The 15232-nt window shown below is 35.3% G+C and overlaps 1 protein-coding gene and 2 non-coding genes across 6 annotated transcripts in view; 1 reads left to right on the top strand and 2 right to left on the bottom strand.

The window, feature by feature from the left end:
• The first annotated feature begins 938 nt into the window (after positions 1-938).
• LOC117024356 (U6 spliceosomal RNA) lies at positions 939-1045 on the top strand. The gene has a single exon (XR_004423426.1). It is a non-coding gene; the product is annotated as a U6 spliceosomal RNA (small nuclear RNA).
• Positions 1046-2045: 1000 nt separating this feature from the next.
• LOC117024355 (U6 spliceosomal RNA) lies at positions 2046-2152 on the bottom strand. The gene has a single exon (XR_004423425.1). It is a non-coding gene; the product is annotated as a U6 spliceosomal RNA (small nuclear RNA).
• An 8929-nt stretch (positions 2153-11081) lies between these two features.
• Positions 11082-15232, bottom strand: part of ARHGAP5 (Rho GTPase activating protein 5) — a 77383-nt gene continuing 73232 nt past the window's right edge. For 2 of the 4 annotated variants that reach the window (XM_033107544.1, XM_033107545.1), the window contains exon 7: positions 11082-14444. In XM_033107544.1, the coding sequence (XP_032963435.1) occupies positions 14117-14444 (328 nt within the window). In that variant the 3' untranslated portion in view covers positions 11082-14116. The remainder of the gene's footprint in view (positions 14445-15232) is intronic. The other 2 variants (XM_033107543.1, XM_033107542.1) reach the window with 1 other exon arrangement.

The raw sequence follows: 15232 nt of genomic DNA, 5'->3' as shown, positions 1-15232 counted from the left end.
GACATTACAAGTGTCAAGTTGAGATGCAACAGGAAGTATGTGCTCTACCAATGAGCCGCATACTAAAAAAATTGAACCAGGATCTAATTAGGCCTTTAGATCTAACTATGAGTTTTCAAATAACATGGAGGATAAACAAGTTAAATGACATCATCAGTAAGAAATGGGCCAAATGCAAGAATTGTGACATTTCACAGAGCAAATATCCCGTTTCCTCAATAAATGAATGGCATGAAGAAAAAGGGGTGGAGGGGCATTGGAAGATAACAGAACCCTGAGACACATAGCAACTGATACGAGGGACCATGGGACCTTGTTTGGATCCTTAAACACAAACCAACAATAAAAGGCATCTTTGAAATAATCAAGGAAATTTGAACGTACAGTGAATATGAGGTGATATTAAGGAATTACCTTAACTTTTCGAAGTGTGATAACGGCTGAGTGACTAATTTTTCTTTTTTTAAATTTAGATACTCATCAGAGGAAGTTTAAATGAGGAATGACGTGCTCTAAAAGTATGGCGCCATCCTGGCCCCGCTCTCCCTGCACCACTGCTGCCTCGCCGACAGCGCCTCTCCAGCTCGTCAAGCCTTCGAAGCACCAGGCGTGCTAAGGTGTCGATCGCGCTCACCGCTCCCGGCATACCCCACGGGCCCAGCGTACGACGGCCAGGGAGCCCTCAGCTCTACCTCCGGTCCCCTTACCCAAGATGCCCCGGGAGCTTATTTGCATGTCTCACCCGACAGGTAAATCCGGCAGGTCAGTCGTGGCCCAGCGATCCTAGCACCAAACGTGGGAACTCATGAGGTGATTCAGTTGCATCAAATTTCCCTAAGCGTTCCGAAGTCGCTGGGAAGGCGCGCCGTTCGGTCACCGTAACTGTAAAATAAGAGAGGCCGCTGTGCCTTATATAGGCTGTTGGCAGATTGTGTGGCGTGCTCGCTTCGGCAGCACATATACTAAAATTGGAACGATACAGAGAAGATTAGCATGGCCCCTGCGCAAGGATGACACGCAAATTCGTGAAGCGTTCCATATTTTGTGTAAGGCCCACATCCTCCCTCACACCCCTTGCTGGTTAGCTCCCAAAAAACAATGTCAAAGCACAACGTAAGGCATTCAATAGCAAAATTGTGATTTTTTTCTTGATAAAAATATTCGTGTAAGGCAATCTGAAATGAAAACAAAGTTGAATTACACCTGGGTACTGATGTACAAATATGTCGACTTGTATTTCCTTCATAAATCATAAAAGTTCTGAAATCTACTTGTGGTCTTGTATCCCTTAACAGCACAAATTCCAGACCCAGGTGGGTTGGTTTTGTTTCACTAGAACACTGCCTGGCCCATAAATTGCTCGATGAATCCTTGCCAAATCATTTCCAAATGATTAAATTGGTAACTTATTGCTAAAATAATGAATTCTTACAAAAGGTAAGCAACATTAAACATTAGTGCACATTTCTTGTGTATTTTGTGACATTCTTCGGTCGTGTTAGACCTGAGCGCATTCGCCCAGTCTCACACTGCGAGCTGCACAAAGGCCGAGATTGCTACTAAGGAGTGGAGGTCAATGTTGGTCCGTGCTCGTGGATTCTAGAGCGCCAGAATCAACTGAAAACTAGCTGGAAGCAATAAGCCCATTCCCATTCGGATCTACTTGCACAAGTCTTTCCGCGACGTTTTGTATGCCTGCTTTCATTTGGCCTCTAAGGGGCACTCAAAAATGCCGGTTTACCTAAAACGGCCGATTCTGTAATGGGAAATTTGATCAAGAGTTCATTGCCCAAATCCAAAGCAGACTTGAATCAGTAAAAACCAGCATTCGGATGCAGACACCAGGATTAACTACGTCATTTAATGGTAAGGAGACTGGGTGGCCATGGGGATGGTGAAGAGACCGTCGAGGTGGGGTCGCCCTAGAGAGACGACCGGAGAGCCTCGGCACTCGCCTCCAGCGAGTCTCTCGGGATACCACTCCTGACCCCACCTTCTTTTGCGTTTATCAGCATAATGGTGTGAGGGGGGCTGTGGTTACTGAACAAAATATGGAACGCTTCACGAATTTGCGTGTCATCCTTGCGCAGGGGCCATGCTAATCTTCTCTGTATCGTTCCAATTTTAGTATATGTGCTGCCGAAGCGAGCACGCCACACAATCTGCCAACAGCCTATATAAAGCACAGGCGGCCTCTCTTATTTTACAGTTACGGTGACCGAACGGCGCGCCTCCCCAGAACGCTTCGGAACGCTTAGGGAAATTTGATGCAACTGAATCACCTCATGAGTTCCCACGTTTGGTGCTAGGATCGCTGGGCCACGACTGACCTGCCGGATTTACCTGTCGGGTGAGACATGCAAATAAGCTCCCGGGGCATCTTGGGTAAGGGGTCCGGTTGCGGGACCGGAGGTAGAGCTGAGGACTCCCGGCCGTCGCGCGGGGCCCGTGAGGCATGCCGGGAGCGGCGAGCACGGCAGGCTCCCCAGCGGTGCGGGCGATGCATAGTCCGTGGGGATATCCGTGGTGTGGAGAGGGCGGGCCAGGTTGGTGTAACCCAGGCGGCCTCTCTCCATATCGGTTGGCTTTTTGGGCCACTAGGGCTCAGAGTCGAGCACGACCCTTCCCAGCAAAACATGGAACGTATCATGGATGTTTTATCCGTGACACAGGGCCTGTGCCAGTTGCAGATAGCGTTGTTGAAATGAGCCCAGAGCCCAGCCCTCTGGGAAGATCCTCCCAACGACTCGACTACTGAGTTCTAGACCGTCAGCGCCACACTCCATTTTGCACCCGGCTCTGCGAACTTTGGCCCAAGTATCTCAGGTCTCAGTCGATTCTGCGCAGGCGCCAGTGATGGGTGGCCACCCCCTTCACAGGTGTCTTCGCCCTAGCCCACCTTGGAGCCAGGTCTCCAACCTGCTGGAGCAGCGAACACGCCGAAGCCCACCTTTTTGGCCTGAGAGGTGGGTTCGAGGAGTCACACTATTAGAGTTGAACTGGAGAATCATTCTTGTATGTCCTTATACCTTCCTGCATGCTGACCCTAGCCATATTGTGATATTCAGAACAGACCTACTTGCAAGAAATACCAGAATGTTAAATATTTTTAACTACTGCAAAAACCATACTGCTCAAGTCATAGCCTTGCAGGTTGTGAAATGGGAGCCAAAGGTGAAAGCCTCTGGTACTGAGTTGGTTACACTACTCCATATATTGAAGTAAAGTGAGGAGCAGAGATTTGCCTGCGTTAAGATGGCACCCTTAATTAGGAATATGGCATATGTATAGAATAAGTAGTTTTTTCTTTCCTTGGTTGTCCTACCCTCTCTCCAAAACGTTTCAAGTAAAAACGTGCGAAAGATCATTAATTTTCAGTTTTTAAATTAGTACCCAATTTTATGGTGTACAAAAACAGTGTGAAACCATTTAAGAGTTCCTGGTATTGGCTGAGATAAAGAGAAATGACCAGAAATTCTAGAGATTATTGTTAAATCTACCTTCCTCTGTCTTTATGGTTATCATTCTTTTCTTTCAAAACTTTGAAAAGTAGTAAGAACACTATGTTCTCCCCTACCACAAAAAAAATTAGGCAAAAATGACATACCTAGAGTCAATTGTCAAATTACAAATAAAGTCTGCTGATAGACATTTCTTCTAATGACCTCTTTCAAATAAGCCATTTCTGACTTCAAAGCTACTTCATAGTGAACTGTTCAATTTTATGACTTGAATATATCAGAAACCCTTCCTCTTCTTGCTGTCTTCAGAAACCTTACAATCAGTTATTAAAGGATACATGGTTATTAACAATCTATAGTTGGAAGGATGGTCAGAGTTCCAGGATCATGAACTTAATTTCTCTACGAATTTTAAGCTCCTTTAATCAAGCTAGACTCCTGAATGACATTTAAACCCTTTATGTTCTGAAAAGAGGAAAAATGTTTGCACATACAGGAAAAAAAAGGGACGGGGGGTTGACAAGAGATCAAATCCTTTGGGGAAAAAAATCTTTATAATGGCTCTAAATTATACAAATAGCAAGAAGCATAGGGTCATGGCACTGCTCAAAGATGTGCTGTTAAAGAACTAGAGCAGAATTTCTCACAGGTGCTTTATGTGTGACCCCTTTCGAAGCAATAAATTCTATCTAGACTTCTAGTAGTATTGCTGAAATTACTATCAGTTAAATATGTATAAACATGAAACTGTATAAACTCATAGCTGTTATAAAAACAAAGCATATTTAAAAATTAAATACAAAACTATAAATCAAAAAATTCAAATTAACATTAATTTATTGAAGTAGATGATGTGTTTGGCTAAAACTGAATCACCATTGTTGGGTTTATAGTTGAAAGATGTAGCCTGAAGTTCAGTTCTATACTTAACCTGCTTCTGTGTTTTGACTAATGCAGAGAATACCAATTCACGTAAGTATGTTCTGAAAAAAATTAAAACAACCGTTGTTTACTACCAAATTATATAAATACTGGAACATAGTTTTTCATATTTTAACATACTTGAAATCAGGACACAGCACTCAATAAATGGGAGTCGAGTTTATGAAATAACTTCAATAATCCCAGTATTATTGAAGGTAGTTTAGAAAAATCAGGCCTCACACTTCACACTCTGCCAGTGAGCAATCCTTGAATGCCAACATTACTCGAGGACTCTATAAAACTGTATTTTTTATCAGTGTGAAGTTAGCATAACAGTATAATTTTAATCATCACTAAATATTTATCAAATATTGCTGAAATTTGGAACAAGATTATCTGAAGTTAAATTCTTAGAAACTTTATTTTTTTTTAGTTCCAGCCCTGAGCTCATGTAGAAGGTGAAGAAGGAACTAGGCTTCTAATGTTTTATTTACATTTTCTGGGCCATATAAAATCTGTAATGTGCAATTTCATCTGACACCGTGAGCACCTTTCTCACTTTCAAGAAACAGATTTTTCTTAATTTATGAATCTCTGATATATATATATATATATACTGGAAAACTGCTTCCCAGTATAGCAGGCTTTCCCCACAGTCAGTGTATTAATGGTCTCTAGTATTACTCTGGTCATATTCAAAGGACACACACACACGAGGAGTTACCAGTCAGTACATTCGTAAGATTTTTGTCTAGTATAGGTTCTCTGATACGTATTTAATAATACAATTTTTTCCATGAAGTCTCTCTAGTACAAATAGTTTTTCAGTCCAGTGAGTTTTCTGATATATATGGAGAGTTAATCTGGCACTTGAGTGACTTCTGCGCAAAGGCTTTTCCATGGGCACTGCATTCAGATGGCTTGACAGTGTGAATTTTCTGAACTGCAATCAAGACTGGCTTACAGGTGAAGCCCTTTTCAAATTCAATACCCATACCGGTTTTCCCCGAAAATAAGACCAGGTCTTATATTAATTTTTGCTCCATTAGGGTTTATTTTTCAGGGGATGTCTTCTTTTTTCATGTACAACAATCTATTCAATTATTGTTCTATTCAATCTATTCTATCAGGTACAACATTTATTCAATTAGTCATGTCATCTTTTGAAACATCATCATAATGTACTAAATGTGTCCGTCTGGCTGAGATCTTAACTGGGGCTTATTTTCAGGGTAGGTCTTATTTTCGGGGAAACAGTACATAGTTCTCTCTCCAGTGTGAGCATTAGAGTACAAGATATTTGATCTTTTGGTGAATGCTACCCCATATTTAATGCATTTATAAAATTTCTCTCTTGAATGTTTGCAGATATTCACTGAGGTGTGACTTCAAAGAATTTTCCAGGTACTATATTCCTCCAGTATGAGTTCTGATAATCAAATGTCTTCTGAATGAAGCCCTGTTCATTCAGTACACTTGTTTCTCTTGTATACAAATTCTTCAAAGGAACCTGAATACTGACAGTGGGTGAGGTCTTTCCTACTTTATCCCTTATGTTCTCAACTCTACTTTCCACAGTAGCCTGCAGGTGGGTGGGTTCTTTTAAATTCCAGAGCTGCTGGGAGGCAAGGTAGTCTCAGGAATTATCTCACAGCCACAACCTGATACCAAAAACTCTAAATCTTATGGGTTTGAGAGAATTGAAAGATTTAATGCTCAGACTACCTCAGGAACGAAACTGTGGGAACTCTCAATGTCACCAGTAAACTGCCTGAGGACCACTTCTGCTTTCTTTACTTTTTATTTACTGAAGGCCTACAAGTGATGAAGTACGTTAGCTTTTGTCTAGAACCATCTTCATTCCACCAGGACCTTTTCATTGGCATTTCCTGCCCTCAGCACTTTACAGATGTCATTCCATTTCTTCTGTCCTGTATCGTTTCTATTGAGGTATCAACTTCAGTCTTACTGGTGCCGTACTGAAGGCAATGTATCTTTTCTCCTCTTTGATTTTCAGCATTTTTGCCTTGGGTATCTGGGTGTAATTTTTAACATTTAGCTCTGCCTGACTGGAATTGGCCAAACTTCAATATGTGGGCTCTTTTTTTTATCAGTTTTGGAAAACTGTTAGCCACCTCGTCATTGTTCCTGCCCCATTCCTTCTCTTCTCCAAGACTCCAAATTACATGTTAGACACCGAACGTATACTGCTTCATTGGTATTAGCTATTGATAATCTTGTCTTCCAGTTCACTAATTTTGTTTTCTGGTGCAATCTGTTACCTCACATCTAGAGTTCTTAATGTAATTCTATTTTTCCCCCCGTTCTAGAATGTCCTTTTAAAACAAAAAACTAAAAATTCTTTTGACGAAATTTTTCAGTCATTTGTGAACCTTTTTTGGCTATTTTCTTTCACATTAAAATCACAATTATTTGTCATTGTCTAACTCCACAATCTAGATCATTGATTCACTATATTTTTCCCTTTGTTATGCCATATGATTACTGCTTCACATAGCTAGTGATTTCCAAATTTTATGCTGGATATTGTGTATAAAAGAACTGTAGAGGCTCCAAGACAATTCCTTCTTCTGAACAGGATTCCCCCTTTCCTCTGTTAGACACAGTTAAGAGAGTTTGGTAAGATTTAGCCCAATTCATCCTTGTTCTTAGGGTATGGACCTAGAAAGTTTCCAATTAACAACCTGGGCCTTTGTTTCCTCAGGCTTAAAAGACTGCAAGGGATTCAGCTCTGCCTTTCAGAAAGTTTTGGCTTAGTTTTTTAGCTTAAGCTCCAACATTTAACAAATTATCTTGACAGAAAAATGGCTATTCTTTTAAGGCCTTTCAAAACTTCAATGTTGTCTGTCACTCCAGCCCTATGCAATCATTAAAAGCTAGCTGGTTTCTCTTTCCCTTACCATGATCAAAATCCAGATGCCCAGACTGAGACCAGATGCTGCAAAAGAAATCGGATGGGGGAAAATCCTCTGAATAGGTCTCCCCTCTGTGAGGCTAAATCTATTTTATACCTCATTTCAACATCATACTGATGCTTTTAAAAACACTGCTTTTGAAAGTTATCCTTTTTTGTTGTTATTGGTGTGTTGACCTGCTGTGACCTACTATATCTTATAGGAAAACTGAACCTCTATAGAGTTTGTAAGGCAAATATTAAAATGGTAGAAAAAATGAAAATTGCAGCTTTGGAAAATTCAGGATGTACAAAGTTAAATTAGAATACTAAAAAGCATTCTGCAATGTAAATTACTCTCCTCTAATTCCTTGCCCTATTCCTTTTATTATCACTGTTTCCTCCTATTTCTTTAGTAGAACACTTTTATTCAGTTGAGGGGGAGACGGAATTGTAAAGTTAAATTTTCTAGAAAATAACATTAAAAGCTTCCTAATATGCCCAGAACTCTGCCATTAAAAAGCTTACTTTTGACTAGATTATTACAATCTATGATTATAAAATTGCTTGGTAACTATCAAGTCTCTGTATTGATATAATGTTGTGTTTAAATTTAAATGTCAAGGTTTTCTATGTAATTAACCCTTACCATGTAATTTCTTCCAGAAACTCTTTTTGTCCTCTCCAGAAGCAATGTATAAGGACATAGTGGAAATAATGTTCTCCTTACACCTTGGAGATTTCTGTAGTTGGACAGCTTCTGGATATCTTGATTCTTAGAAAGTTGCCAAAAGTGATTCTGATGTTTGGAAACCACTGCTGTAAACAGAAAAATACTAACAATCCAGCATATTCTGAAAACTCTTATGGTTATTTTTAGCTAAAGGAAGTTGTTTTAAACTTAAGTCTGAATCTGTTAAGATTTACCATCTATAATTCTCATATAGCACTTAAATATAGACTACAAACAGCCAAAAAGATTTCAGCAGAGATCTAGACTTTGAAGAGCCCATCCATTAAATAATGGTCACATTCTTCCAGATCCATTATGGACATGATTTTGGTATTTTGGGGTTAGCAGTTTAAAAACATTAATCACTTCATTAATCTATGTCACAATTTATTGAAATATTTATAATATGATCATGACTAAAGTGTAGTGTGTGGAGATACAATTGTTGCCCTGAAAAATACTACTTTAAGTCATCCTTAATACAAATAAGACTGTGAAAGCAATTCAGTTCTGAGGTATACAATTATATCACCAGTTTTATCTTCTGGATGTAATGTTTTAGTAATTTATTATGATCTTTTAAAACGATTAACTATTCCACATAGCGCTGATTACTTTCAACTAAAAAAAGGTGATTCCCTTTGGGGAAAAAGGGTAGTAAGAATAGAGGGCAACTATCATTCTTTGTAAAATTTTACTTTGACCTATCTTGAGTTAGTCCATCATAAATTATTCCACATGGTTAAAACTTGGAAGATTTAATTTTACTAATAGTCTAAGCCAGGAATCAGCCAACTATTCTATAATTAAAGAATTGAATTTGGTTTGTATTTTAAAAGTACATTTCTGGTAATGGTTTCTCTCTACAAACCAGAAACATTAAGCAACTATATATACCTATCAGTGCCAATAAAGACGAAAAACCTGGCAATGAAATTTCCAAGAAGTAAATCTTAGAGAGTATCTGAAGACTACATTCTCTCATAATTTTTTAAAAATCTTTTCAGGTACACATTTAAAATAACCCAAGTCCTACAAAAATAATAGTAAGGAAATGTGCCCTGCTTCTAAATTTTACTTATCATTCTAGTGTGCTAAATATAAGTTGGCTTCATTGAACACCTACAAAGACATTTATTTAATCAAATAAAAAAAATCTAGAGAAAAGAGAAACTAAGAGCTCCAAAATTAAAACTGGTAAAATATTTTAAAACCCGGTGAGTACCTAAAAATATTGATTGATTAGGACAAAATACTCAGTTCAAGAAAATGATCTGATGAGTACAGATACATATTTAAAACTAATCTGGATAAATTAGTGCCATGATGAATAAACAGGTTAATTCCTAAACCTCTACCACTTATATTGGAATAAGATTTAATACAAAATAGAAATTTGAAAAAACAGGTTATGACACTAACAAAATCTTAAGTAAAAATTAGGCAAACTATTAGAACAGAAAAGCCATTATTAATTTGTTCACAATAATTTTTACCAGTTGAGGCAAATAAAACTGAAAATCTGTACTGTAGGAATAAACACAAATATTAAGTTGTTTCTAAACTACAAATTCCTTGACAACTACTTACTCAAAGCCAAAGTTCATATGTTGCAAGTCTTAGCACTCCTAACTACCGGTAAAAATGACTAAACCAGAACTGCCAGCATTGCATTAATTTCAAGGTTTATAATTTTATATATTCAACTTAGTAATAACTGAAATTTTAACTTTGACTACCATTAAGCTTTTAAAAATTATTCCTAGCTTTCAAAATTTTTATTAAAAAACTAGTATTAAACACTTCGAGATTTAAACAATGTGAGAACTATATGGATTACCCTACCTACACACATAACCACAGAAATAAAACTAGTATTATGGGGAAAAATGCAATAATGCTCATAGTATGATGATGAGATTCAACTGAATACTGAATATTCCCAAAGTTCATTAATTAGATTTTAACTGCTTTAAAAAGATCGTGGTACTGGATCACAGTAATTATCCCATTATCACATCACTATCTCATATCCAATATCCACTTATTGAATATTAGAGGTGAGATGTTAATGATATTAAAGGTGAGATATTAATGCTTCAGCAGCCTTCTCAACTACACACATATGCTACCATAAGAAATGAATTTTGAAGAGTAGATCCTTCCCTTATTAAATCTTAGAAAATTTTGTTTTCAGACATTTGATAAATTGAAAAGGCCTACTGAGAACTTCAGGAGTTCAACTACAATAAAAAAATTAAACACATCCCATAAATATTGAAACAAATCAGCAATTATTCAGCCTAAGAATTAAGATAATTAAAATGATTAAATTCAAACTAAACACAAAGATTCAAGTCAACCATACCTTACTAGATCCATAGAATTTGACAAAATACACCCAACAAGTTTGGCTTAATATTCATAAACCAGGAAGAGAAAACAAAAATATGTTCTTCAATGTAAGCAGCTCTGCTATAAACTAGAATAGGTTTTGAAATATTTCTAGTGAAATAAATGTCTAGCTACAGCTTAAAAATCTAGATCTAGGCAACAGTTGAGTCTTATAAATATGTGCAATCTTGTTTTCCTGAACATTTTAAAACTGAATTTTCATCTGTATGTATACATGCAGAATAAAATTTGAATCTCTCATGGTAAAGTAAAAGCTTAGCAGTATACCTCCCTACTAAGCTTTCATCATATGGACATCAATCTAAATTGTTTTTATTTTCCTATTTTATGCATAAAAAATTAGCTGATTTTTACCAATGAAATGGTAAAATTAGAGGCAACTATAACTTAAAATTACACAGCTTCTTAATGTTTTATTTATAGCATTCTTTATACAGATGGAGCTTCACTGATACTTAATTTACTACAACATCCTGTGGGTGAAGCACAAAATTGTATTAATTATAAACAAAAAACAAAGCACTTTTGACTTTTAAAAATTATATATATATATGTATGTATGTATGTATTTATATCCAGTTGACAAATAGCATCACAATTATTAATGTATAAAAAACTAAAAATCACCATGGAAGCTAAGGCCTAAGTTCTTATTCCAACTGTTCCCTTTTGTTTATATCTAAGAGGTATTAGAAATTAAATTCCAGTACCTCAAAAAAAAAAAATCGCTACATTATTTACAAACAGTATGGAAAATAAAACTGCTTTTCAGCTAAGTTAGATTGCTGTTACCTACAGTATTTACATTGTAAATGTTAGAGAGAAAAAGTACTACTAACAAATACCATCTCAAATAGAAATATATTGTGCCTGGAATTTTATTCTAAAATTAATTGTATATCCTAATAAGTGTTTGTTGAACAGAATCTGACTTCCAATAAATCTACTGAAAATTTGAAACAGTACCACTACACTTCTTATTGCTAATCTAAATACTGTTACAATATTGTAATAACTACAAGTACTGAAGCTTAAATGAAACAATGGCAACATGTGTGTAGATGGAATTTTATTTAAAATTGTAAAATTATAATGCCTTAATGTTTACCCATAATTATGAGACTAATATTCTTTTCATTCTTTAAGAAGTCTCATATATGTCCCTAAACAGTGAAACCTTCCAGTAACTTACCAGAAAAAAAGTTTAATTATATTATTCTGTTCTTAGAATTATTTTTCTAATATTTAAAAACATATCTAAACCCTTGGCAAAACAAACACAATCAATTCAGTGTAACAGACTGAGCTTTAAACCGAACTTTAACTTTCAATATACTGTAACCTACTGGTTAACTGAATCAAATGTAGACTTTTAAATGACTGACTGAAGATTTTTTAAATCAATTATAGAATGCAGAGAAAAGTGAAATAAGTTTTGGGGAAGGTGTAAGGTAGGTAATGTAGAAAATGATAAATGCTAGTTTTAATAACAAAAAAATGGTACTAAATGCACATAAAAGTTAAATAAACACAGTATAAAAGAATAGCTTAAATAAACTGGGATTCACATGTTACAATAGCAAAGTTATGAATGAGCGAGTGAACTGAATACACGAACACTTCTGAAAATTCTCTTTTCAGCCTACTTCCAAAGAAATAGTCAGGCTTTTTTCCTGTACATAGTTTTGAGCTTTGTCTATACCATATATAGTAGAAAAATAAATTCTTTACCAACCTAGAAACAGTTTATAAAACTCTTAAAGTTTAATTTTCTTTGCCAGACATGCCAATGTTAAACTGACAGCTATAAATTAAAGCTATATAGACAATAGGTATAAGTAATGTAGAACAAGTTAAGAATACTACATTTACCGGATTTTTCTTTTTAAAAATTACTGTACTTTCTTAATTCCTGTGTGCTTTGCAATAGGAATAATAGGGACTTTGTTTTCTTAGAAAAGATAATAACATGTAAGAGTATAACACAAGTAAGATAATTTATAATATACATGTACTTCAACAGCAGCCTGGTTCATGTCGACATCTTGATTCTGAAGTTAAAATCAGAAGTACAATCAATACCTAGGACATAACAGTTGGGAAAGACAACATTTATTTTAGGAAAAAATGGAGCAAATCAAACTCTTAGGAGCCTCAAATCTCAAAATCATCTATTTACTATATAATACACATAAGATAACCTTAAAATTGCAGTATGAATGAAGATTACAAAATGGACCAAAGGATTTTCTCTTTACTACACAAAATATAACCCAGCAATGAAAAACAAACCATTTTTTTTCTTACCAGAAAAAAATGGCATGGTGTGATAATGAACAAATTTTGAATAAAGCCAAATAAAATTTACCTATGCCCCTACTCTGAAAATTTTATCCTTAATTTAATTGTTCTGGTTGTATCTTCACTAACAAAATGTTTAACCCCAGAGGCAGAAGTCATTTAGAGCAAATCTGGTACCAACATCAAAGGAAAAAAAACTGGGTTTAAAAAATGGTGCAAAAGCCATTTTAGATTTTACTACAACATATCACAGAAAAGAATTCTAATACAAGTTTGCAATTATATATATATACACACTCCAAAGAGGCTGTCAGTACCCAAAGTATTTTTATTGCTATATTAGCAATGGATTTTTGGATATGTTTTTAAGGGCCACATAAAAATAGATTCAAGGAACAGATTAAACTGAAGTCCTAGATTAAAATGTTTGGTTTAAAGAATTTTCTACAACAAATTTCATGTTTATGTATGAAAAGTTATATAACCTTATATGAAAATGTCATGAAGTATTTTCTACACTATACTAAATGTATTTCCCAAGAGGGAAAAAAATTAAAATATCTAAAATATATTAGATTAAGATTACAAGACCATCATAGATCTTTTGAACATGCATCTGTTTATAGAATTAACAGTATACAAAAATGTTTATTTCAGTATGGACCATAAAGAAATGAGTTGGTGACAACTATCTTTTGCACAACATCAACTCACTTTAGCCACAAGCATGTCCTTGGTATGTGTGTACAAGAATTACGTTCATTTACCCCTCATCATATCATCCACAGGTTTACTTAGAAGTAAAGATGAAGGTACAGAAATGTTAAGTGTAGTTTTCTTTCTTTCAAACATCCCAAGCATGGCATTAAGTAGCCTGAAATTATAAAATACTTAACTGGGCTTTTAATCATCTACACAGACTTCTAAAATGTAAATTAGGTTGCCCAAATTAGCACATAAAATAACAAAACCAGCCATAAAGCAGGCTGAAAAGCATTAAATGTTTCATATATGTGAGTTTTTTAATCATTTAATTTCTATAGAAAAATTTTATTCACAATATAATGTGACAGAAAATGCCACAGGAATGATATACTGATTGCAATAAGATTGCATGCAACAGCAGCTTTGTATTTTATAGCTATTTTCGTTTATAAAAATTAAACCTCTCCAGTCATGCTTATCACATGGTCTTAGATTTGTAATGTAAATGATTAAGGAATACCATATATTTCAAAGAGAAAAATGTCTCATCATTTTGAATGTGAATTATCTGTAAGAAACATGAATTATACTACTGAACCCTGAAACATGCATGTCTAGATTTGCTTTTTGTCCATTTTCAGGCTGTCTGCAATCACTTCCTACTCATATAATACCAAGAGGATCCGTCTGTAACTGTGGTTGTATCAGCTGAGGTTGCAATGGTGGTGGTAACTGAAGCGGTACCATTGGTTCCACCAACTGTCCTGGGTTTGAAGGTGGTGGAGGAGCCACAGTATTCGCAATTTCTACAATTTCTCCATTGTAAAAGAAAAACTGACACTGTTGAATGAATGTTTCAACAACAGATTGATGGATCTTAGTGGTAGACAGAAATTCTCGATTTTCAAAATCGGGTCTCATCAAGGTTGGCCAAAAACAGATGGATAAGTTGTCTGCTGTCATTAGGTTGACTTTATTTTGCTGACTAACCCTGAAATGATAGGGAAAAAAATTAGAAAATCAATCAAAACTCATTACAATTAAAAGTCCTAGAGCTGGAAATGATCTCAGATGATTTCTTTTTTCACCTTTTAAATTCTAATTTAAAACATTCTTCTTGTACATTCTATATTCAACTACATTCTAATTAACAGGAGATAGAAGTAAAATCCATTCCTTATGAGAATCAAAAGTAGTCTTTTAAAAATGTCATACACTGGGGTTTTATGATTTACTTATAGAAGCTACCTTAATTTATGTCAAACAACCTTTTTCTCAGGGTAAAAAAAAGTGACAAATTATTTAAAGAGTTTCTGGCAACAGAAACAAAATTTTATAGCATATCCAAATTCCTTGACTATTGTGAGAGGAAAAGACAAACCATAGTATGCCATCTCTTTGAACCTTGGAAAATTAGAACTTTGAACTTTGGGAAAATCACTTTATCATACCCTCCAACCAGGAGACTTTTCAACTTTCAAAAAAATTAGTTTCCAGTATTCTAAAAAAAAAAAAACTTTTCAATCATTAAATGTCTTGTACATGTTACAAATTTAATTTGAAAGCCAACACTCAGTTCACAAACACATTCCACCTTAAAATTCTTCAAATAATTTAACAATATAAACACATATAAGTATAAATATATAAAGAGACTTTAACTTTATTGCATCCACTCCTTTACATATGTAAGCAAGGACTTCTACACTAAAAGGCAAATCTTGAATTATAACTCAAAATTATTGAGGAAAAAAACTTAGGTATTTTACCCAACCCTCT

Source organism: Rhinolophus ferrumequinum, chromosome 6 (genome assembly GCF_004115265.2).
Source record: "Rhinolophus ferrumequinum isolate MPI-CBG mRhiFer1 chromosome 6, mRhiFer1_v1.p, whole genome shotgun sequence".
NCBI classification, from domain to species: domain Eukaryota; kingdom Metazoa; phylum Chordata; class Mammalia; order Chiroptera; family Rhinolophidae; genus Rhinolophus; species Rhinolophus ferrumequinum.
Note: the sequence above shows the minus strand (reverse complement) of the source record. Positions and strands in the feature narration are given on the sequence as shown.